The sequence below is a fragment of the Diadema setosum genome, chromosome 7 (assembly GCF_964275005.1).
Source record: "Diadema setosum chromosome 7, eeDiaSeto1, whole genome shotgun sequence".
Lineage (NCBI taxonomy): Eukaryota > Metazoa > Echinodermata > Echinoidea > Diadematoida > Diadematidae > Diadema > Diadema setosum.
The window spans coordinates 41,198,362-41,224,744 of record NC_092691.1 but is presented as its reverse complement, the minus strand read 5'-3'; the positions used below and the strand labels follow the sequence as shown (position 1 = coordinate 41,224,744).

At 38.4% G+C, this 26,383-nt stretch overlaps 1 protein-coding gene across 1 annotated transcript; it reads left to right on the top strand.

Annotated features, from left to right (window-relative positions):
* Nucleotides 1-1,499: 1,499 nt before the first annotated feature.
* LOC140231251 (epithelial sodium channel subunit alpha-like) lies at nt 1,500-25,087 on the top strand. Its single transcript, XM_072311398.1, has 11 exons — nt 1,500-1,507; nt 3,120-3,629; nt 3,729-4,325; nt 5,407-5,513; nt 12,667-12,830; nt 14,741-14,939; nt 18,227-18,299; nt 19,833-19,890; nt 22,717-22,790; nt 23,944-24,019; nt 24,923-25,087. The coding sequence occupies exons 1-11, from the start codon at nt 1,500-1,502 to the stop codon at nt 25,085-25,087; spliced, it is 2,031 nt and encodes a 676-aa protein (XP_072167499.1).
* The last annotated feature ends 1,296 nt before the right edge of the window (nt 25,088-26,383 follow it).

Sequence of the window (26,383 nt, the reverse complement as noted above, 5' to 3'; positions counted from 1 at the left end):
GTTGCTTGAAATATGATTAGTTGGGCCTGTTTCATAAAGATTGAGCGTTAGTTGCAATTAATCGCAAACTGGGTTGCACAAACAACTTTGCGATTGATCGCAAGTATTGCTCAATCTTATGAAAGTTACGCTTGATTATTATTATTTTTTTAATCAAGCGTAAGTGTCTTTATGAAACAGGACTTACGCTCAATATTGAACCTACGCTCGATTCACCGAGTTATGTTCAATAAATCGAGAGTAAGATTAATCGCAACTCTTTCTGAAACAGGCCCCTAATCTGATATCTATTATTTCTAACGTGTCTAAAAAGCCATTAGAGGGTGTTAGAATGTCGTTAGTAATTACAAAACGATTAGACAATGGGAAAGGGTATCATATTTTGTTCTCCATTTCACTTTCTTTGTCAGGATTAGATCAAGAAACTCTTCAAAGCTGTTTCTGTTTTTGCAAGATGATAATAAGCAATTCAGGTACTGCATGCTGCTGGATGATTGTGACATATAATGGAGGCTTTTATACATTGTTTTTCTTCGTATCGTCGTTTTCCCCCCACAGGAAACATACCTGTGTGTCGAGATGGCTATTATGCATGGAAGCAAAGTGCTCCTCATGCGTGTCATGTGAAATGCATTAGATTTATGGTTCAGCGCATTTACAGCAGTGTAGTTTTAGGAGCACTCTGTAAAATAATGTTGACGTACTAATTAATTTGGTTTCCATATCAGCTTCAACATTGTTCCACTTATGGTTGTTTTTGCCGTCAAACCCCAATAAAGCAAGCTTGCTGGAGATGAAAGGCTCCGTGAATAATTCCATTCAAACTGCATTAGAAAAAAACAACAACATCTTATTAGGGGTTATAACATGCATCAAAATATCATTATATTATACCATAAGACCAAATAGACTTTAGTGTCTAAACTCTCATACTATAAAAAAGAAAAAAAAAAAAAACGAACTCGTCATAGTCTCATATTCAGGCGTTATGAACGAGAGTGTTTGTGGCTGCTTTCTTGAAGTGAATCAGTCGCTTCGTATATTAAGGTACATTGTATTTGATTATAGGAAACCAACAACCAAAAATCAGCAGGGAGACCATTTGGGAAAGAAATTAATTTCCGAATAAATTTGACCATCTCATCAAATGAGAGATTTTCAAGACTGATAGAACTCGGTGCTTGATTGGTTAAAATGTAAATAGTACTTTAGATAACGGGATTGATCGCTTTGAGATCAGCGGAGATATACGTGGTATCCGGCTTGATGGTACACGAGGTGAAATCTGATGGCGCTTTCGCGCACGTTAAGCACGGAGAGGGTCAAATCAAATCGTCCGATACCAACCCTGACAAGTGAATCATTAGAGGTGTGTGGAATATACGTCGCTTTCGGGTCTTTAGTGATGTGAAGCCGCTCTTTGATTGTGTAATGCGAATTCATTAACCTCTGAAGTGCTCGTGTCAGTATACTTTTCAACCGTCTCAGTGAAGTAGACAATGGAGAAGTAAGTAACCACTTATCTTTCATAACATTTTTTTTTTCACTTAAGTATGTGTCTCATCTTCCTCTAAGAGTGTTTTTTTTTACCCTTGTTGATTGTTGCATTCATTGGTTTACAGTCATTTATCAACTACCATCATAGTGTTAGGCTTTGACAGTGGATTGACACAGACCTCTCAAAGTTGTTATTTGCTATAGACGAGGGACTTACGAGTACTGTGCTAGGTAGTTCCTTGTTTCGAAAGTCATTTTGTCATCTAAAAAACACTCATATTCCTCATTACAGTTCTTATCAGTACTAATTAAGAATATCATTATGATTATATAAAACGTATTATTGTTGTCATCATCCTAATATTGGCATAGATTATTTGTTACTGTTGTCAAAGTAGATTGTGCTTATTATATATATCATTATCTAATTGATTTCTGATATTGTCATGTCATAGTTATTATCGATGCGCTGCATATAGTAAGGCAATACTCTTTCTTGAGGCTTCAAGAATCTTTTCGACTTCAATTACCACAGGACCACGACTGTGCTCACTATCACAAAAAAAAAAAATTCCCTATACTACCAATGATAGTGCTAATACACAATTATTACTTAAGCAACTACAATATTGACAAAAGCATAATGTAGGTAAAAGCATGGGGTGGTATATGACATGTGTGTGAACTTATAATTCATCGGTGTGTAATTTGTATTAGCCTGATTATAATTGTTCATTATGTTCACTGTGTGTACACCTGTCCATGAGCACTCCTCGGCAACATTTCATAATATGTTTACAATCCTCCTTTTTTGGAGGCAGTTTGCAAACTTGTAACGAAATCACAATTAATAGCATATCATGTCATTTTATATGCTAATTCACATCTATATATAGATTGAATTTACCACAGCTTCATAAGTAATGTTGATATGAGGAAAAGAAATTTTGTGTGGGTATTAATGTTCTAATAACAAACTTCATCCGGAACGGTACTGGAAATATTCATACAGTATCTATTCAGTGTGCAAAAATTAACAATGATTTAAAAAAAAAAATTGCATGGATCTCGGCAGAGGCAGGTATTCTGATTTGTGGACGTTATGATATCATTACTGAAAGTCATGGACACATGTTGAACATCATATCATAAAAAATCCTATATACAATGTACTCAAATTACAACATGGTTGAAGCATGAAGCTTGAAGCTTGAAATATGAAAGACTACTCAGGAAATACTACTAATGCATTTTATTAAGTCGTTCAGTAACAGACTCCGGGTTCCAAGTACAAACCGAAAACAATCAACTATTTCATTGGGTCAACTTTAGCAGAGAAACCTCCATCATCGTGATACGCCAGAAATACGGGTAGAGTCATTTCCCATTCATCTCTATCTTGAAAAGTATATATCTAGAAGCTAAGTATTGACTGTCTGCATTTGTTTTACACGTCCATCCGTCTCTCCAAGAACACGTTAAGGACACTTTCATTTTTCTTCCGTTTTAGAATTGATCCAATCTAATCTAGACATGTGATCAGATTAGACAAGGATCTGTCGTATACCACCATTGTGTTCCTAATCAGTACCTACTTTCCGTTATCTATTTATACGATTTAGGCAGAAAGCAAAGGAATTGTGGGCCCAGTCTTACGGGGACCCGCTGTCTCATCCAGGAATAGCCAGCTCTCAGCTTGAAGCAAAAGACTTGGAATCCCTCAACGCCCTCCTGCTGGAATTCAGTAACGTGACCACCGCCCACGGCGTTCCGCGGATCATAACGGGGAAGTCGACCCTGTCCAAACTGTTGTGGAGTACGCTGACCCTTGCTGCTCTGGGAGCATTCCTTTGGCAAGGTAGCCTTCTGTTCATTGACTTTTCCCATCATCCTTACACCACCCAGATTGATCTCATCACCAAGACAGAACTCGACTTTCCCGCCGTCACCGTTTGCAACATGAATCGCATGCGGAGATCTGCTTTGGTCGGCACCCGGTTTGAAAGCCTCATCGAAGTCGATGGTGGAGTGACGGGAGGTGAGGATGATTACTCGTGGTGGTTTGACTGGGAGTCGGAATGGTGGAGGAAGTACGACTCTTCTTCGGAAGCTCCAGGACAACAGCAGGCAGGGTCTGGTTACACCGTATCTTCTCAAACTGCTTCGGGGGAGGGTGAGGATAATGTCAACTCACATCCTACAAGTGATTACGAAGAACCATCCCCAGCAAGCCCCCAGGAGTCACAAGACGGTGACCCATCCCTTGCCTCTAATATGGAAGTCGTCGAGGCGACTACCGACTCCGCCTCGGATGCTACTAGCCAAGACACTCCACCAGAAACTGAGACTGATTTGTACGTAACCAGCCTCTCTGAGATCGTAGAGTCCACTGAACCAAGTGACGCCGATGCAGCCACGTCAGAAATCCCCGGCTCCTCGGAAGCCTCCGAGAGCACACCTTCCTCCCCCGAAACTGCCAAACGCAGAAGGCGTCGATCTGACCACCGTGTCATTCCCGACCCTTTAACTGGACATTTCGATATAAAAAGCGGCACTCGCAAGAAGAGGCAAGTCGGTTCCAACTTCCGAGACGAGTTTGACTGGTGGGGATCTGACTGGGAAGACGATGAATTCGAGTACGAGTCCAACGACTGGGACGTCGATAGCGAGAATGACTGGGAAGGTTTCTACGAAAGGTCCAGAGCAGACGACTTCAGTGATCTCCTGGACGTCGTCAATCCTACTAGACAGGAGCTGGAGGAGTATGGTCACCAGGCGAAGGATTTCATCCTTCAGTGTACCTTCGATAGGCGGGATTGCAACTACACGTAAGTTTCTTTTATTAAAGCTACATATATTTCGATTACCCGTACAGTTAAACGAAAAACAAAATTCTTGCTTCTGGCAATTTCAAACAATAGATCGAAAATATCAAGAGTGTCAAATTCGAACAACAGAAACAACGAAAACTGTTTTTTCCATTATTCCAGCAGAATATGTCCGCTCCAGTGCTTAAACAGAATGCAGCAGCAACAATAAAATTAATGGTGCCACAGGGAATTTCTAATTTGCTATGAGTAGTGTTAACAAAATCCAACTTAGCAATCAAGCAAATACGAAGATAGAACATGTCCAAAATCATGCCTTATGACAGCATCATCAGTTTCATCATCACTATCGTTATCAATATCATTATCATTATACGCCATGAATGCGGAATTTCAATTCAAGTCAACTGTTTGTTTGTTTGTTTGTTTGTTTTTTGTTACTTACAACAACAAAATCTAACGTTGTGCGTACAGCCCTGACAAGTGAGCAACGTAGCACAATATATCTGGCATTCACATTATGTTTTTGTAACACTTGTGGTTAGCATTCATTTGTATCATTACCATAAAGTTTCACTATTGTTCTACTCTGTTCATTTCACATTACCTTGTTTACATTATTCTCTGTTACGAAAGAAACTATATAGCATGTAGTTTTGATGGAAAATGAATAGATTTGAATTGAATTGAACACAGGTAATTAACTAATCGTAATCATAACACATACATGCGACATTATTAGAATAAAAAAAGAAATAATATGTTGAAAGTGAGAAATCTACTAGAAAAACAGGAGTTGTATTTACGTTGATATAGAAAATTGTATGGATTAATCAAACATCAGTATAGAAAAAATTAAAGTGAAAAAAGTAATGACATAGCTACATACAACTACACACGCACACACACACACACACACACACACACACGGGGGTGGTGATCCCAATTTTACTGAAAAAAAAAACGAGCGAAAGGAAGGAAAGCGGAGAAGTTTACGTGAGATCAACATAATGTGAAGTGTAGGAAATTGCTTAGACCTAAATGAACAAAACATGACTGAGTTGTTTTCACCTCTTCTCAGGGATTTCACTCAGTTTCAGAACCGTTACTATGGTAACTGCTTCACTTTCAACCAAGTACGTGGTAACTCCATTAGTGTGAAAACGGGCAAGACCGGAGCACAGTATGGTAAGAAAATCTCCTCAAGAAGATTCCAATGACAATAAATATTCATTCATGGTGAGAAAACGATCAGAACTGAATGAATTGATTAGTTCAAATGGATGGAGAGAGAATATTAATCATTGTATTTTTCAATTACGGGGATAGTAAAGATATCCAGTTATATCCATTGTGACCTTCGTATGAATTTTTTAACGACTGCCCAATTAATAGAGCTGTTATTGTTGCTGTTGGCTGCGATGTCATCTGTATTGTTGCTATTCTCTGCTTTTGGTGTTCATTATCATCTGCAATAGGATTACTTCGTGCAAAGTATGCAAAGTGCAAATTTTTATTTCATCTCCCTATTGCACACCATGGAAATATATTCGTATTGTCCTATCATATTTTGGTCCTCTTTATCTTTATATTCCTCTGTTTGCTGCCCAATTTTGTTCTCAACCCGAGAATATTTTTTATTTGCTTATTTGTGTTAATCCTCTCTGTATATATGCTGCGCTAGTTGTACTCAAATCTGTAATAAAATCTCCGCAAAATTGAACCCTTCAAAAGTTCAACTTTCATTAAATAAAATGTCCTCTGCGCGTGCATGTTGATAGTACACTGAGTTGTTTCATCTGAGATAAAAATAAATGAATGGATCATACAAGTATTACTCATCAGACAAACATAATGGATTATGTCTCTGCAGTATGAGCTTCATTCGGCGGGGTAATGGTCTGCTATTCAACCCTTACATTATCATGATCACAGAGATTCTATACTGCTACCTGTTAATTAAGATGAATTATAATTGCTCAAACTCCAACCGGAAAGACGTCGATACAACATTACGACATTCGTGATTTAATTAAACATCATCGACCTTTCTATCTCTATCGCGCTTCATAGCTGGTGAATCTTTTTTGTTAGATTTGGAATGAAATATTTCACAGTAAAGTTGAAATGCATTCTTTTTTTTGTAGCCCCCACTGTCCCATTCTGCTGTGTAAGACAATAGTATTGACATTCAACACATTCAAAGCTAGATATTTGTCTGTCATTTTAAATGAAAGACAAAATTTTTACCTATTCAAATTGATGAAGCTCTTGCGTCGAGTTGTTTTAATTACAGCCGATTGACTAATTGCCCTACATCAACATTAATAAGCACTGACTTGATCATTGTTTGTTCTTTCTTTTCTTTCTCTTTTTTTTTGCGTCGATGTGTAAGGCGATTTGTCAATCAGTTGCGATATATTACCTTGACAGATATCTGTTACAAAGACTGTGTGTAGAAGATCAGGAAAGTTTCATGTTTTGGATGAGATTTGAAAACTGTAAATCTAATGTACAACCATCTTGAAGGAACCAACCCATTGATATGTCTAGAATAGTGACTTGAAATTGCTCAATTGAGTTCGAACAGCCCCTGCTATATAGACAGTCGTTTCCTTCATATTTGATTAAAAGATCCTTGTGGACAGAAGGCATCTACCTGAAACATTTATGGTAACATTGCGTACCTGCAAATAAGCAAAACTTGCTTTACACTATGTAAGATGACAAAGGTGTCGGTAAAATCCTTATGAAAGCGTCACAACATTCTGTAGACAGCACTTCCTACAGGCCCTGCCAATGCCGGTAAAAGAGCGTCAACACGTTAATTCAAAATTGTGTAATACACTGTCATACTAGATGACACGAAAATGTCACATGTATTGAAGAATTGAAAAGTATTGAAGAATTGAAAAGGCACAATGACTTTCATTTCTGAAGTTCACATTCAAGCCAATATAGCTTTCTCGTGTAGTTGGTACGGCCAGTTTGAGTACACTCGTCAACGTGGTGCCCTGACTTGTAATGTATTTCCGTTCACTATCAACCCTAAGAGGCATGGACGGTCGTACAAAAAAGACAAATAAACGCTCCCTATAGAGTAATAATAGCATAGAATGCATAGAATAATATGTCAAAATCAGAAAATCGTAAGTTTTGACCAATTTTGATGCTCTGACTTCAAACTCGATTTTTACGGCTTCGACCGTGCGCGACTTTAGGACCATTTTGTTGTAGCGGGTCACATTTTATTCCTCCGAATTAAACCTTGTAGAAAATGGGCTTCAGCAATAGACTGTCTCTCTTTTTTTTCTCTCTCTCCCTTTCTCTCTCTATCCATTTATTTGTCTTTCCTCTTGACACTGTAGTATGCAGTCGTATTCAAATTATGAAGCATGGCTTAACTTAGCTCCTCTTCTGTACATTACCGCCACAGCTTTTTGTTTGTATGTGCGTGTGTATGTGTGTGTGTGTGTGTGTGTGTGTGTGTGTGTGTGTGTGTGTTTATTGACCTTGCGTGCTGGCTTGAAATTAACAAAATAACTCGTGTGGCATGTACACTGTGATTAGGGCTCTATTACTTGGTGGAATGATCCTCAGTTCTGACAGCATGCATGCTCCCTTTTCCGAAGCATCATAATTATTATGTGCTATTGTGAATGTGGAAAAGAAAAAACAGCAACAACAGCATAAAAAACATCCACTCACAAATGAAAGAGTACCCACCCCCCCCTCCTCAAAAAAAAAAAAAAAATGAAAAAGGGCACACATTGAAACTTAATGACAGTAAGTCTGAATCTCTTTTGATTGGCTTCAAATAAATGCTGTCCAATGTTAAATCTGATACATTATCATGTTAGAAGTGGTAGCAGTAGCATTGCTTTTGAACAAAGTAAGAGATCTTGGTGGTGTCTCTGATGCAAATCTATCATTTAAAGACCATATTTCATATGTTTATCCCAATCTTTAAGATTTCTTTTGTGTAACCTGGGCTCACTTCGAAAATATCTAAGTAAATCAGCTGCAGAAAATTGACTCATGCTTTTATTTCGTCCCGTCTGGATTTAAGCCATTTGTTTTTGTCTTGTTTTGCAACTTTTCACAAAGAGAAATATCTGAATTGAAACATCTCCATAATTGTGGTGCTAGATCACTTACGTACACTTTAAAAACCAACAACACATAATTACCCAAATACTTATGTCCCTCCATTGGCTCCCTGTAGAAAAGCGCATCACCTTTAGGATTATTCTCTTGTCTGTACCGTATCCGTTACACAGACCTGCAACTGCTTATCTTCAAAATACCTTTCATTTTTACCAACCATCACGAAATCTCATTTAACTCACAAATTGTATGCATACCTCCTCGGATCACACATATTAGTGGATCGTGCTTTTCCCTACATTTGCTCAAAGCTCTGGAATAATCTCTTTATCTATTCGACGATTACCTTCCATCCGTGTTTTCAAACTGAACCTTAAAGGGATAGTACAGTATTGGTGGAGATGAGATTTGGACTTTTCACTTTTTGCGAGATACCAAGAAAACACTCATGAAATAGTACAGAGCATACCATTCTAAGAAGAATTCAAAGTTTTGGAAGTTTCGGGTTTGAAATGACTGAAACATCCAAAATAAAGCAAAACAAAGCGATCGCAAGAAAGTGTGGGTCCCACACTTTCTAGAATCGCCTTGTTTTGGATATCTCAGCCATTTAAAAACCAATTTTCATCAAATAAACGTTGAATTCCTCATGGAATTACATGCTCTTTCATATTTTATAAGAGATTTTTCATTATCTCACCAAAAAATGTTAGAAACCTGAAATTCGTTCTCAACCAAAACTATCGATCCCTTTAAAACATACCTCTTTAATATTAATTGACGGTTGTTATACTTATATTTTGTTTGTTTGTTTATTCTTATATATTCTATTTGCTGTTATACTGTGATGTAGCGTATCATTTTCTATTATATATATATAGCTGTATATATATATATATATATATATATATATATATATCTATATATATCTATATATATATATATATATATGATATATATATATATATATATATATATATATATATATATATATCGTCGCTGGGGCGACAAGACCTCGTATCTATAAAATGTCAAATGTTCAGGAAAGCCAAAAATCATGGCGGCCAGAGCACTATAGCGAATGGGATAGCCTTTCCTTTGACATGCTGTGGTGGCTTCATTTTTGGAGTGAGACAGTTGGGATTTGGACAGGACATCACTTAACCCATTATTTGACTGTTTAATCCAAAAAAGTCATTTCACCAAAATTGCAGATACAAGGTCTTGTCACCCCAGCGACGATATGTAGAATGAACGTTTTATAAAACTCCGGTATCATTACTATAATTATTAGTACCATGGTTCGACAAAGGGGACACGGTATAGAACGTTCATATTCTTAAAGCGCTTTTTTGTTTTATTATGTTTTTTTTTTTCACTGAGTGTCACTGGTAGTCCGTGCATGTGCTCGGGATGTGTTGTTTGGAGATCTATGAGTTCAGTAACTGTGCATGTTTAATGTAATGCCAACGCTCTTGATCTCAAATGGGTGATTTTTCACCGGAAAATTCCAACCAGCGAGAGCCCAGTCCCATTCCGACACATCTTGATTATTCAAAAGCGTCGGGGGGGGGGGGGGGGGATGGGGACACTGTATTCAGACATTTATAAATTAATTGCATATTTATCTCACTGTCAGTTTGTGCTACCTACCTATATTCTTTCACTGGCTTATCAATAGCATTCAGCTTACTGTGTCATTAGCTGATTAGAGTTAAGTCGTCAGCATGCTGCCTCATGTCATACTACCTATGAAGGATCACTACATCATTAATCCACGTGGCTTTTACTTCAGGAAAGTGCAAATCCGATGGCTTGGCATTCCATCAGTTCAGATGGTGGCACGACATTTGCTCCTGCGACAATTGCTCCTGTCTTATTTTCTCCAAGGACTTAGGGTTAGGGTAATGGTTGTGATACGATTTGAGGTTTAATTTGATGTGAGGATTAGAATTAGGGTTAGGGTTATGTTTGTGAGTAGGTTTTATGTCTGGCTTAGAGTGCAGATCTTTCATGGGAGCAGTTGTCGGAGGAGCAAAAATAAAGTCATGGAACTGATCGAGATACACCCCATGAACATTTATAGAGGCAATATATGGATTTTTAATTTGACAGAGTTCAGCTTGAGAATGATTTAGTAATTGTGACCATGCACGTTGATTATTATTAGTATTTTTTTATATAATAAGATGGGCTTTAGAATCTCTGCGATCTGATTGGTCAGTTATCATATATTGATATTTCTGATCCACACTGAGCCATGCGTCCGTTAAAATCCGCATGCATGGCTCAGGCCTTGTTGTAGGTGTATCGGACACATGACGGGGAAAAAAAGGTTGAATTTCAGGAATTGACAGGCCCCTTTTTGATAACACAAATGATGCACAGGCCTGTTTCGTGGATCAATGAGAATAGGATGCTCTCGTTTACCTCGCGCTCACTTCCCACCGATCCACTCTGTCCTGTGCATCATTTTGTATACTAATTCATGGTTATCATCATTAATTTGATCAGAATATCAGAACTATGTAATACTACGTAGTAGTATGTCGTATGCAGCATCATCAGTTTTATTTTAATTACATGTATCACCATTATTGTCACGCAACATTTTTTCATTGCTATCATTAGGCCTACTTTTGTATGATTGTTTTTACTACATATTCTTCTCCTACCACCGCCACCACCACCACCACAATAACAATTACTACTAATTCTACTATAGTTTTTCCCGGCCAATTTCGCACTTTTTTCAGTCCAATTCCTAATTGCTGCATTCAATTTAGCACAATTTAGCCTAGATGGCATATTCGGTATTTCAATTGTATAATCTTTTCATTCAAATTCATTTTGGAGCATTCAAATTACCTTTAACATCATTCAAATCAGCACTTTTTCAGTTCAAATTCGTACGACAAGCACCATTTCGAAAATCGTTCATTCAATTTAGCATGATATAGTCACGTGATCACGTATACGCTGCGCTCGTTCATTCGAATTCATTCTTGGGCATCCAATTTCGCATTTACTGCAGTCAATTTAGCAGACACGTTTATGCTTTCATTCTCCCTTTTTTTCATTTTCAGTCATCATAGGTATTGTTTCCAAGCATCATAACATTTCATATTTTCGTATTCATTCTTTATTCTGATGTTATCTTTGCAACAGTAATTTCAAAATACAATGTATGTGAATGTGTATAAAATTTTCGATAGCATTATTTCATTCACAGATACATTAATCTTAAGTTTGTTTTGACATTAATTGGGAGAAGGAGGTTTCAATTTACATCGTGCATTATTTCTTTCATCTACAGGTTTCATTATTTTCATTTGGTGGGTGCTGTATTGCGTTAATCATCATTAGGAATAAAGTTCTTGGATCAGCTCTAGCCATCAATTTGTCAAGGTTATTACCCTCAAATGCTTCTATGATTCTTTCCCTGTCTTCTTGAGAGATACGCCTGTATCTAACTCGTGCTGCCATGACTGGACATAAGAAAGTGAAGTGAATCTATGGTACTGGTGCATGTATAGTTCTGATAACATGTATGAAAGAAGAGGGGCGTTATAGAACAACAAACTTGAGTTATTTATGGTCAAAGATACCTTTACTATATACTTAACAGTGTGTGGATGAAACAAAAATTCACAATTGAATACGTATAAATCACGGTTCTCACCTTTTCAAAATAGAAATAACATTACGCCAATTTGAATGAACATTATTTGGAATTTGACTGCCCATACGCGAAATTGAATGACTGAAATACCATTTTCCGCCAGTGCTGGCGAATTTGAATGACTGAAGAGCAGGTGCCAATTTGAATGCCCGTTTTACGAATTCGAAAGACACATGTGCGAATTTCATTGATCGAAACGCTAAATTGAATGAACAAGTTGCAATTTTGAATGACAGAATGTGCAGTGACGAGGATTTTCGCTAAATTGAATGAACTTTTTATCAAATGGACTGACAAAAGTGCGAAATTGGCCGGGAAAACCTATACTACTACTACTACTACTACTACTACATCTACTACTACTACTATCACCACCAGCACAACAGCAACAACAACAACAACAACAACAACAACAACAACAACAACAACAACAACTACTACTACTACTACTACTTACTACTACTACTACTACTACTACTACTACTACTACTACTACTACTACTACTATACAACTACTTCTACTTCTACTTTATATCTTCTACTTTGGACTAGGTTTGCACCTAACGTTGTTTACCGAGCAGCCGGAGTACGTGGGACTCTTCGCCCAAGAATCTGGAGTAAGGGTGTCAATTCATCCTCCTACTGTTTTCCCTTTTCCCGAGGACGACGGGGTAGTGGCCTCCACGGGACAGGCCACCAACGTCGGCTTGCATCAGGTAACTTTCTTTTTTCACTCTATATTTACGGGAACGAAAGTCTCCCTTACATTCCCGCCCAACTCTCACATGGCAATATTCTCACATCCATGCTGAGACTGACCTGAATTTATTAAGGGAAACTAGTCAATCACACAAACAAACAAACAAAACGGTGAAAATTTCAAATAGGAAGAGAGGAACGAATGGTAAGATTTTTTACGGTTTCACCATGGCTTTAAGTACGAAACAGTCATATCCGTTAAGATTACACGGTTTTAGAAAAAAAAAAAAACACAGAAAGTGAAGACACATATGATTATTTTCGAAGAGAGAATGATGATCTCGGAGATACATACATTGAAAGATTGACAGACATGTGACATAAACACATGTTTTCAATTCAATTCAATTCAAGTAGATTTTTTTTAAAGGAGAATTACAACGTAATAATTGAAATTGGACAGAAATTCAAATAATTGACAAAAACTGAATAACAGTATGTTCATGCCTATGATTAGCCCAGCTGAGTGGGGTTGCGCGAGGGCCTTTTGAGATCTGCTTCGCATCCTTTTGTTAGCCCTTTGAATTACCGACATTTGCTCCCCGATTTCGGGCGCAAAAGTCGACCAATCAGCGTGTCTGTCTGCTCGAACCCGATTTGAATAGAGCGAATGCACGCCGCTGCCGCAGACCTCACAGAACTCTACACACAGAGTGTGTAGAGTTCCGTGGCAGACCTCCTCGGGTGGTCAGTGATACATGCGAACAGGCATGACAACACCAAGGCTGAGGATGCGGGGAGCGCGCCATTCCATTGGTTAGAAGGGTTCACGTGTCATGAATAATAATGTGTGAAGCAGATCTCAAAAGGTCCTCGCGCTGGCGCGCTCGGCTGGGCTCGCTTCGCTCTCCCATTACAGCGAGAGGGCCTTGACAAAAGGCTAGCCTATGATCGAATAAAAATCATTAAAAACATATTCATAATTTTTACAAAAAAAAAAAAATCATCAAAGTTTAATTTCATTCCCGCGAGCTGTCATCTCCCCCTATTCTCATTGAACTACCGCATCTATTATCGAAGCTCCGCCGTTTGCAATTGTGGAAATGGTATATAATGCAACCCATTCAAGCAATTCTGATGCCTTCAACGGAGATGATGCTTGTGCTGACCTGGGCCCTGTTTCATAAAAGATGTAAGGATGTCAACTCTTGCTGGAATGACAACTTCCATTAGCAACAGCCAATCAGGAAGCTGGATTCTTGTTGTTACCATGACAATTGTCATTCCAGCAAGAGTTGTTATTATATCAACTTTTTATGAAATGGGGCCCTGGCGCCTGGTGCTACGCACATAAAGCCATTATACCAGGGATCATGAGGAGTGCTCATTGTCATCGCCTCGACGCAAAATAAACTAATTTCAGCAAATTTTCGTCCTTGACGAAGAATGTGAAATTGAATGTGACATTTAGCAAAGGATGAATAACGTTGACTCCATGATCTATTATCTGTACGTTGATAGAAGGCTTCATAATAGGTCATAGTACTAAACATTGCTTCTATGCAGTGGGAGGCACGCCACGCTATGATCTCTCCGTAATATTTTGCAACTGCAAAGGTGGCATCAGGATTATTAACGTCGATCGTATGAATTCCGTTTACATCGTTTGTTATATTCTCAGAAGCCATTGGCAATCTCACGGCCAATGAAATGTACACTGCCCCTAACTTCTTAATGAAGCTTTGCTATGCGGATGGAAGGGACTCATAATATCGTGTTTCAACGTCACCAAAATAAGTCATAAAAATTATTATACCATCATCACCACATACTATTTACAACTACTACTCCCAAAACAACTACTATCATCATAACTTTCGGGTTTTTTTTTCAACATAATTACTTTTGTTACTTTCTTTTCTAACAGTCGTACATAAAGAGGCTGGGAAAACCTCATGGGAACTGCACGGACGGTAGCAAAACAAACTTCACTTCAACAGAATACAGCTACTCCTCACGCGCATGCGTGAAGTCATGTATCCAACAGCACCTATTCCAGAGGTGTGGCTGTGTGACTGATATCATGATGAACGACACGATCTGTAGCCCGCTCAACAGAACGCAGCGTAAGAGAAGTCACTTTAGCTACTCCAGTTTCTAGACAGAATATATTGTACATATAAACACACATACGCCTGTGCTGTCCGTGAGAAAATGTGTGTTTGGTTGTGTTTGCTTGTTGTTGTTGTTGTTGTTTTGTTTTAAACTGGAGGTTACGCGTCAAACAAACAGCAAGAGATATATGATGGCGCTATGGACGGATTCAGGGGCACTGAACAGATTCACGGTATCGAGTCATCTCACCACTCGAGCCATGTAGTTTGTGTCGCGTTATTGAGACTGACAATATCAAAGGGATGGTACAGTATTGGTGGAGATGAAAATTGGGCTTTAACTCTTTTGCGAGATACCAAGAAAACACTTATGAAATAGTACAGAGCATACTATTTTAACAGGAATTCAAAGTTTATTTGTGAAAATAGGATTTGGAATAGCTGATACATCCAAAAACAAAGTAAAACAAAACGATCGTAATAAAATGTGGGTCCCACACTTTATTAGGACCACTCTGTTTTGGATATCTCAGCCATTTCAAAATCAATTTTCATAAAATAAACGTTAAAATTCTTATGGAATTACACGCTCTTTGATATTTCATAAGAGGTTTCTCACTATCTCACAAAAAAAAAAAAAAAAAATGATAAAACCTGAAATTAAGTCTCAACCAAAACTATACGATCCCTTTAAAGGGATCATACGGTTTTGGTTGAGACCAAACAAAAAGCAAGCCTGAGGTTGGGACCCACCTTTTGTAAGGATCGCTTTGTTTTACTTTGTTCATGGATGTTTCAACCATTCCAAAACCAATTTTCATCATATGAACTTTGAATTCCTCTTAGAATGGTATGCTCTGTATTATTTCATAAGTGGTTTCTTGGTATCTCGCAGAAAGTTAAAAACCCAATCCTCATCGCCATCAATAGGACGGGGCCGCTGTATAGCAATTCGCAGAGATGCAAACCTATTCTTAGATATGGATGGGGTAAGAGATATTTTTTTATAATTGCGATAGACTGATTTGCTTAAAAAAGGCTTGGCTGACATACACTTACTAATGAATGCAAACGGGATCTCAACTGTCATGCGGAAATACTTATTTCATTTAATACACGGTCATTTGAAAACATATTAATGGGAATAAAAGGAATAAAAATGCATTTGGTAGTACATGTACCAAATGTAAACTGTTCCTTTCTAAAAAAAAAAAATAATAATAATAATATAGAACGATTGAGTACTTCACATTTTGATTCAGAATTCTGCTTTCCTGTTCCATTTGTGTGAAATTCTAATAAATTTTTCTTTACTTTTAGATTCCCATGACATCCCAGATTCAACGGGGAGAATGGAAGTTTTCCGCTTTATCATTTCCTATGTCAAGAAAGGAAAACTATTCATTGAAGTGTGTAGACCTGTGAATTAGTGACACCAGAACATGAGGAAATTTGTATATACATTTTAAGCATAATAAGTGGTTGCTATTTATATCACGGGTTCAAGTGTTTTTATCTCAGGACCAATTTCTGTATATTGAAACTTTTACCATTTTGTTTGTGTCACAGGGGACTTTCCTCTGAATGTGGGGAACGAAAGTCCTCCCTGCGACTGGGATCTTTTCTATAGTCAAAGGTTGACTTTCTCTAAATGCAGCAGATTGTTAGCAGACCATTCACTCATTCAACTCTTTCGACTTTTGCAACTATAGTGCCTCGAAAGAAGTAGCCAATCACACAGTGTTCTTACAATATAACAATCTGCAAGATTTATTATCTGGTCTCAAATTTTGGTCGTTAACAATAATAACATAGTACAATGTACAAACTTGAATACAGATATCCAATTCCACTTGTCTTGAGCTTGGTTGCTCTGCTCGTTGGTTTATTCTAGAAGCTCCCGTGCTTGGTTGCTCTAGGTTGTCGACGATGCCCTGCCTGAAGTAGCGGGTCGTCTCCCCTTACTTCTGGTCCTCTCTGGAACCCTAAACGTGGTCCTCGCTGGAACCCTAAACGGTGGCTCTCTCCCTGGAACCCTAAACACCCTGTTAATTTAATAACATGATACGATACTTCCCTTATAATTTGTGGTCTTTAGTTATTCCTGATTCTATTCATAGAACTTCAACAAAACATATAATTATATATTCCATCATATTAACATTGATTAGCCACACATAATTTCCATAATAATGTTTCACCATGGATCATTATCTTTCATTGTTGAATAGGGGTGATTAATCAGCCCATTAAAATCTAAGCGTTGTTCTAATTCTCTATCTCTTTCACAATGCGATTAAAATTCGGTTTGACATACAAACATCACACATACAATGCAATATCGAGAATTACATAGCAACTTACAATGCATAAACAACTTCAATTAAATGATCGTGTACTTACAACAGTTGTTGGTGTTTACACTCGAATCCTCCTAGATTCTCTGCTGGACGGTCAGGCTGTCCAAGCCGAAATGCAACAATCCCTGAATCACACTGATTCCAAATAACACTCTGCTACTCTCTAACTTCGCAATCTCGAAGTAACGTAGCCTGGTCCTGAGTGTTCCGCAAATAATGTGGCATCTGAATTTCATGCCCAAACACTGCATATTTATACATTTGTTGGACCATAGGTCTCCATGTAAAATTCATTAAATGAAGTCAAGTGACTTCCTCGAAAGTTTTCATAGCAGTCCTGCCCCCTTTTCTCATTGGTTGACGTTTTCTGTCTGTCAAAACTTTCCTCATTTTGCATTGGTCAAGTCTCTGCTTGACGTCATCACTTCCTGTCCACGGAAACCAAAATTCTTTGAAGTGGTCCTGTTTTGACCTAGCTAGAAACTTGTGTTTGACGTCGTGAATGAGGTCCACATACCAGATAGTATGAGGCATACTACCAGGGATACCCTTTCCTCGTATTTTGACGTCATGTAGGGTTTACTCACCCCCAAAACATTTAATTCCACATCACTCTCTTTTACTTTGATTGTGCATCGCAACATCTCCTTATATGGTTATTTTGATGCAAGCTTTTGTCTTTAAAGCTGCACTTCTTTTGTAACCATTGCGATAACATCAATTTCTTACATGAGCTACCTAATAAACAGTAGTACAATGAGACAAAATATTACGTGACAAATACAAAATATGTCATATCCTGACAGTTTGTTTGTTTGAATTTTGTTAAAATCTGTTTACTTACACACACTTGGTGTGGATTTGTACTTTCGCATCTTTGTTTGTTACTGGGAGTATAGTCTTTGATTCATGCGTTCTCATCGTGTTTCTTTGATGCAGAGATTTGCCGACAGGCCATCGAAGCGTTCTTCCTCGACGGCAAACTTGAATGTATCTGTCCCATTGCCTGCGAGTAAGAAAAACCTCTCTCCCCTTTCTCTCTCAATCTCGCCCTCATCTTCTCTGAACTCTTTTGCCGTCTAGATATTCACAATACATCCAAAAATGTACTGTGTACTCCTTGTTCAAATACTAGGCAGATACTTACAGCACTTTCGATTCAAAGTCATGTGGCTTATGATCATGTGTGAAAACTATCTTCCGTAAGAAATCAAACTTCATTTTGAGCGTGGGAGACTGACATCGGCCTAAGTATATTTTTAAGTATTGTTTAAACTTCTTGGGGTTTCTTATACCCCTTTCCCGCTGCCCGTCTCGGTGAACCACCGAGAGGTTCCCCGGTGAATTCACCGGGGAACCTCTCGTTGAAAGTTTCAGTGCCGTCGTTTCACACTGCTCTCGGTGAAACTTTCCCCTAGACGGGTTTTCTGCTCTCAACGTGGGTGATCTTATGTACTTGAGTTTGTTGTGCATCTGCGATTTGGTTTTTTCGATCCCATGTTCAGCAAGTTTTCGGAGGAGGGACTCGTACGCGGCAGCGTCAGCCGACGTCCCGCTCAGTTCTTCGTTCACTGCTGCCTCGCTATACGTACTCTCTCTTCGTCTTTGGTCCACACTCCAGCCATTTGCAAAATTCCCTCAAATTTCAACAGCACAAAACGTCAACGGATTTCTCCTGCACACTGTAAACCCAGCACTTGACGAGAAAAGCACAAAATACGAAAAAATCAAGCAAGAGGCGGACTGTATCAGACTTTACGGGAAGAGTTAAGAGCTAGACACTAGAGGAAGACGAAGAGGGAGGACGCATCAAATCGATCAAATACACTGTAAACCTATATCAGCTTTGTGTATGTATACACGGCGTGCTAATTAAACAATACCACGCACAGCACGATGCAAAACAATGCCGTCGCACTGTGAACGCCATATTGCACACGAAACGACATACAGTATGTAGTGTCGAGTTTATGTTTACAAACACGAATTACTAGTACCCTGTACGTGTGGATTTGGGAGGTCGAGTGCGCGCTAGCTAGCTGAAACGTGTGCATGACCAGAAACAAAACATGACCTTTGACATAATCTGCATATTTTCCCCGGTGTTTCACCGAGACAACCTTTCACGCTGGGCGCTCTCGGTGAACCACCGGGTGATTTCCCGTTGAACTATCGGAGTTTACCCAGGACGCTTCTCGGGTAAAAATTGCCCAAAATTTCATCGGTGTTTCACCTAGGCTTCCCCTAGGTTTCAACCGAGTGACCTTTCACACTGCGGGGTTCCCCGGGTGCCCCCAGGTGCCCCCGGGGAAGATTTTCTTCAGCGGGAAAGGGGTATTAATCTATACGAAATTAGCTTGCATACTTCGCAATTCATGAAGTTTCAAACAGCCACTCAAACCCTGTTGATATCGACATATTGTAAACTAGTATCAACCTTAATTCCAAGTCCTTATCATTTAGATGCGTAAAAGTGTAATTGTGTTTTCTAAATTCCTACTGGTTCCCCATAATGCTTTTCAATCTTATATCTTGACATTAATAGAGAGACGAACTACATCACTGCCGTGTCGTCGTCATTGTGGCCGTCAGAGAGATACGATGTAAGTGAGCTAAAAATGGCGCCAAAACCACAGCAACAACAAACAAATAAAATAAAGCACGCACAACACGATCATTGAATTGCTTGCTCACGTATAATACTGCCCTACTTCGTGATCCCTTAAAGAGATTGCCTTGATCAATAGAGGACATTCTGATAGGACATTCATCAGTGTTATTGAGTCTTAAAGAATAATTACAATCCTGACATTATTTTCATCCCAATGAAATCTCTTCTTCAGGTTCGTATGGTTGGTCATAGTGTCAGCATTATTTTCGACCCCCCCATAATTTTGATCAACCTTTTACAAACACCCCCCCCCATTCACCCTCCTCTCAAAGCAGAGAACTGGATTGCACACAGAGAGGTGATGTATTTATCGCTCACTTACTTCAGTTTCTGCATATTCATAATAGAAATAACGAAAAGAAACATGTTCATGGCATCCACGTTGTGAAAATACAAAGCGAAGATGGACAAGTAGGAAGATTTTGACAAGGTGTATTCTGATCCAGACATCATTTTGTTTTGTCGCCTTCAGCGATGGCCAATAACTTATGTTACTGAGTAAGTACCACGGTAATTTATATAGACGGACTGGAGCGTGTGAAACCAATTAGTCGTAAAATATCACTTGACAAGACAGTGAGAGCACTCTCTCGAAAGTATTTAACAACATTAATTTTAGTCAACAAGTTTGTTTGTAAGACGTCAGACTGGTCTGAAGCTGAAAATAAATGTCCTAATTAAAACATTGTAACGACACTTGAGAAAAAAAAAAACGGAGCACAGCGTGTAGTTGATATGGCTTGATGTTAATATGAAATTTGTTTTCTTCTCCATCCAGCGTCGGCATTAATTCAACTGTAGTAAAACAATATTTCTGCTGGCAAACAACATCTTACTCTTGGGAAATTTATTTATGTATAACATATATACGCTCAACCGGTATAAATATAGCTTGGGACTTCAAATCATGAAGGGGACAGAACAAATGTGTGAAGTTATACTTAGATTTACATCATCCTGTATTCTCATGTTTGTACTCATCATGTTCATTGCTTTTTTTTTTTTGTGATCTCGTTTATAGGGTATAGATAAGCACCCATTCAAAAGCAAATTTGGTTATATATGAATGTAAACTAAGCGAGACAAATGTACAATCAAAGTTATGTTTTAAAGTCTCCCTCGCAGTCCCGTAAGTGAATGGAGGTATCATAGTGGTTGCTGTGTTTGCAAGATTGTGGTCTTTCACGCTCTGTTCATTTAGCTCGTGCTCCATAGCAACAATTGAAACTCCCAGGGGTGTGGGCATTGTTGTCAGAGCAGTTGTAACTGTCAAGGGTAAACTTAATGGTATAGGCTCTATTCAGTGAAAACACTCAACATGAGTGGCGTATCATGAAACTTAGAACATAAATGTTGATAATATCAAGGTTGCACAGGCATAAACGGATGAAAAATGTAAATAGGGCAGGGGTGCTTCGTTGAATGAAGAGAAAACACAATACACAGCCTGGCGATGAGGCTTGCATAAAATGCCACACAAATGCAGCATGCTCGTAGTCACGTATTTGCGAGAGAGGATGGGGGGGGGGGGGGAGGGATGGGAGACTTGAGTAGTGACGATGAGGGCGTTATCAGAAAACCATAAGGTCTCACACCGCTCCATCTATTCCATGAGAAGCATAAATTGCAAAAAGACAGACACACAGATAGACAGACAGACATACAGACAGAGGGATAGATAGATAGATAGACAGATAGAGAGTGACAGACGTACACAGACGAACAGAGACAGAAAGCGAGAATGAACAAAAACATAAATCATTCTGAAGTCGCTGCGCTTTTAGATTTGAAAGCCTGTACTCTTAAATGTTCATGCGAGCCGTATCGCTTCAATTACATCACTGTCGTCAGACTAATGGGTTCGTATACATGTATAATCAAAACTCATTCTGCCGTCAGCAGAACATTCTGGCATCTTCTCCCATGGGAAGCTAGTACGTGTAAGGTGTAAATAATTATTGACAACCGAAACCAAAAATGCAACGATTTTTATTCATTTATTCATTCATTTATATATTTATTATTATTATTTTCTTTTAGCGAAGGCGATGGAATACATTTACCTATTTTATACAACCCTAAAATCTGAGCGTCCGATGATTTGCAACTAGTAAGGATATTCAATGTTTAATGTAGGGAAAATTAATTGTGTACTCTTTGAAGCTGACTTTGTCAAGAAAAAATTGAACATGATTACCTTTGTTAACCCGATGAAATAGGCCGCCTCACATACAACTGGACCTCAAGGAAGACCAGCTAGTGCGGCTGAATGGGCTATCCAGAAATCTTCCCAGAAAATGAAGCAAGCAAACGAGCAAAGAAAATATACAGAATATTCTTAAAAATTTAAAATGCCATTGTCGGTGTTTTGGATTAAACATTTTGTATTTTCCATCCCACAGCAGTCAACGTCTGTATCACTTGTGTTGACACCAGGTCAATAGTTTATGGTATGAGTGTAGACGGGAATGTGCGCCTTTTTTTTTGGCATTTTATGGCATTCAAACCTGAGATAATAGTGATTTGTATCCATTATGTAACAATGACAACGTTGTTGTGTTGCTTTATCATAATGAAAAACAAAGCAAATTAAAACTGAAACTGAAAGTAATCTTTATCATTTTGATCGAGAGCCCCACAAATGTATTTTTCCATCATACTATCAGTGTCTATATTGTGCTAGTATTAAAACGTACTGAACTTCTTTATTGTCAGACATTTTCCTTTTTTTTTCTTTGCTAAACATGATTCATTCCAGGAGCATCTTACGCAACGATTGAAGTCGTACAACGAAAAGGCAGACCGCATTCTACAAAGTGTAGAACTTACGAGGTAAAGTCAAGTGCAAAACTCTAACAAAAATGCATTTCTTATAACTCAGAGTTGCATCATTTTACGGTAGTATCATTAACCTATCTCTAACTAGTTTGTATATAAACGTATTTGTGTCTGTTTCTTTCTTAAGAGGGTTAATGGTGTGTTTTATGTGCTCCATTTCTCACTCTCTGTTTTCCTTCTTTTTCTCTCCTTGTTTCATGTTCTTCATTACTTCAATTCATCAAACTTGCATAGCAAACTTATTAAACGCGTATCGCAAAATATTTTGTATATTGTTCGTGTACACAGATGTGTAAGTTACATCTACTGGACGTCCCATTCGAGCTTTGAATAGTTTATGACGATCCACTCATAAATGTATTGTGACATATGTACGTATATTATATTTCATGGGAGGATGAATAAATCATCCGACCGAGATCGACCTTTAGCTTTGTTTCACGAACGCACGAAATACTGTCACGAAATAATGTCACTGCTCACAGTGACCACTGTTGGCTTACCAAATCATACTTCACGAGGCGCTTTATCTTTTTCTTTTATGAATGGAAGCTAATTACTGGTTGATAGGAAATCAGGGCAAGAATCTCGAATCCTATACTTCAAAATCTTGTTCTCCCTCTCGATGTCACCACACTACATTCTGTCGTCCTGCTTCCAATTTCGTCACTCATCTTTGAAGCAGCAGATGTCCCCGTTTACTTATCAGTGGCTGAAGCAATAATTGTTATACAGCTCTTCATGATAATGCTTTGTTCTTTGCAATTCGGAAATACCACAAAAAACATGATCTTTAAAAAAAAATATTACTTTTGCGTGAAGCAGTCCTATTAACGTTTGTCTAGGAGGATGTGGAAAGATTAAACAATCTAGTGTATGGTTTGCGTCTAGAACATTAATACCAAACCACTCAAAGTTATTTAGTTGTCCCCACTTCGTTTGGCAGTTGGTGTTTTATTTCTTTACTTACTCAAAGCATTAGAACATAAATTTCCTAGTCCTCGGAGACTGCCAATTAATCTAAGGTATTAGAAAATTAATCTTCCGAAAGAAGCAATTTGAAATACTGAACCAGCAATTTGTGTAGAAGAGACTTTCGCCCGAGTTCAATATTTCCACAATCAACAACTTAATACCTCTCTCACAGGAAGAATCTGGCCCGAGTGCGAGTTTACTTCGAGGAGCTGAATTACGAACAGATGATTCAAAATCCGAAGTACACGGTAAGTTTTTGTTCATATATGAGTGATATCCAGTCAATTATCTTGACGACCGTAGAAAAATCGTGAAAAAAAACTTTTAATACATACATGTGACCATTAATATTGGTAGATGATATAAATCGTTCAGATCATACACCTACATGTTCGTCAGATGAACCGTTTTAGTACATGTTATGATTACTAAGACATACACTTATCGTAAATTTCAATAAGAAATCACTAAGCGTAATGTGCATGCGCCTTTGCGAAATGAGCAATAAAGAAGATAAAAAATGGTTCAGATGTAGTGCACACACATTGTTATATTTTCCAGCTTGTTCATCCATTTTGAGTTGATAGAAAGAGCCCTTTATAATCATCGAAAAACACTTTGCTCGATCTGGAGTTTGCAAGGTAAAGATTTAGTGTCAAAAAGCTGCCCAGTTTGTCTACAATACATTCCTGAAACGTAATGAAAGCGGGTGCACGTCACGTGTTCTACACCCAAAAGTCATGTAGCCAATGAGCTCGACACTAGGCAAATAAGGCCCACGAGTCCGACACTAGGCAAAAAAGCCCATGAGTCCGACATTAGACGGGCAAGGCCCAGAGGTTCGGCACTCATTACGTCACAGGGCTTAATGTACGCAGTGTGAGCCTTTACTGCCTGGTGTCAAACTCGAGGGCATTGTTTACCTAGTGTCGCACTCATGGGCCTTTTTTTCCTAATGTTGAACTCATGGGCCTTATTTGCCTACTGTTGGACTCATGGGCCTTATTTGCCTGGTGTCGAGCTCACTGGCTGTATGACTCGTAGACATATGACAATGTCGAACATGTGGGCCATATGACTCATGACTGTCGGTCTCGTGGAATGACCCCAATGAAAGCTACTAGCTGGTTCCGATCAATTTGAATCCACAGGTGGAGAGCTTGTTAGGAGGTATCGGGGGTCTTCTTGGTCTCTACATCGGGCTGTCGATGTTATCCGTGTGTGAGGTCGGCATCCTCATCGTCGACATCGTGCGGTTCCTAGCCCGGAAGGCATACTACCGTAATAAAGTAGTCAGCCTGAAATCAGGGTTTTAGAGATGGAGGAATACTACACAGATATCTAATGTGCGGATTGAGTGAGTGCAGCAATAGCAGAACACATCAGTGAAAGTTTGGGGGAAAATCGGCAATCCGTTCAAAAGTCATAGATTCTTAAAGTTTCCGTCGGCCATCGCTAGGTGAGAAGACTACCGTTCGTGACGTCACATGATTATGGAAAACGATGTAAAAAGAATTTTACAAAATTCAATTTCTCTCTGAAGATTGCACATTACCTCAACTTGTCACTGAACCAATTATATTAAGGGTAATATCATTCCCCTGTGCTTTCCGCAAGAGGACACTTTCATATTCTAGAAAAATGAAATATGTAATTGAATTCTCTTTACATTCTCTTCATACTGTTGTCCTGCATTGACGTCAGAAATTGTTGACATTATAACGTTGTCATTGACATTGCATACACTGGACTGTGCTGTTCAAGGGATGTCAGTTCTGTAGAACGCACAAACTTGCACATGTTGGATGGAAAAGAAGATTTATGTGCAAACGACTAAGTAGATTGTGCTAAGAGGAACTACTTAGGTCAGTCTTTGCAGAAAGTTACGGGTAGCATATGTAAGATGACATAACAATTTCCAGTTTCCTAAGACTACTAATAATCTTTCGTTACCGCTGTGTAAAAATTGTCACATGCATTTTGATGTATAACTACATTTTCATTGTGTGTAATGTCTCATGTCAGAAGATGGTCACATTTTCTCGTGTTCTTTGTCTCCTGAAAAATGATGGTGAAATGAAACCTTTCTCGATGTCTTTGGGACTATTTTTGAACATCTTTACTAGTTAGAGAAGCTTAAAGGGATCGTGTTGTTTTGGTTGAAATGAGGGTTCAGGTTTACAGCTTTTTTTTTTTTGTCAGATAATGAGAAACATCTTTGTAACTATAAAAGAGCACAATTCTCAGAGGAATTCAAAGTTTGTTTGATGTAAATTGGTTTTGAATGACTTAGATATCCAAAAACAAAGAGGTTCTATAAGATGGGACCCACCTTTCATTAAAGGACCACTTTGTTTTACTTTGGTTTTTTTTTTGATACCTCAGCCATTTCAAACCATTTCCCCCCAAATAAACTGTTAATTCCTCTCAGAATTGTACGCTCATACATACTTCATAAGTAATTTCTCATTATCTCGCAAAAAGTTGAAATCTGAATCCCTCATCTCAACTAAAAACTATACAATCCCTTTAAGCTTTATACAAGCACTATTATCAAAGTAGTGTTTGCCATTGTGTTCAGAACAGCAATACCAATCTTGCGCCATAGTATT

Coding starts and splice junctions, on each gene's coding strand:
- LOC140231251 (XM_072311398.1), top strand. Junction 12,831..14,740: donor CCAACGTCGGCTTGCATCAG/GTAACTTTCTTT, acceptor CTTTTCTAACAG/TCGTACATAAAGAGGCTGGG. Junction 22,791..23,943: donor CAAAGTGTAGAACTTACGAG/GTAAAGTCAAGT, acceptor CCTCTCTCACAG/GAAGAATCTGGCCCGAGTGC.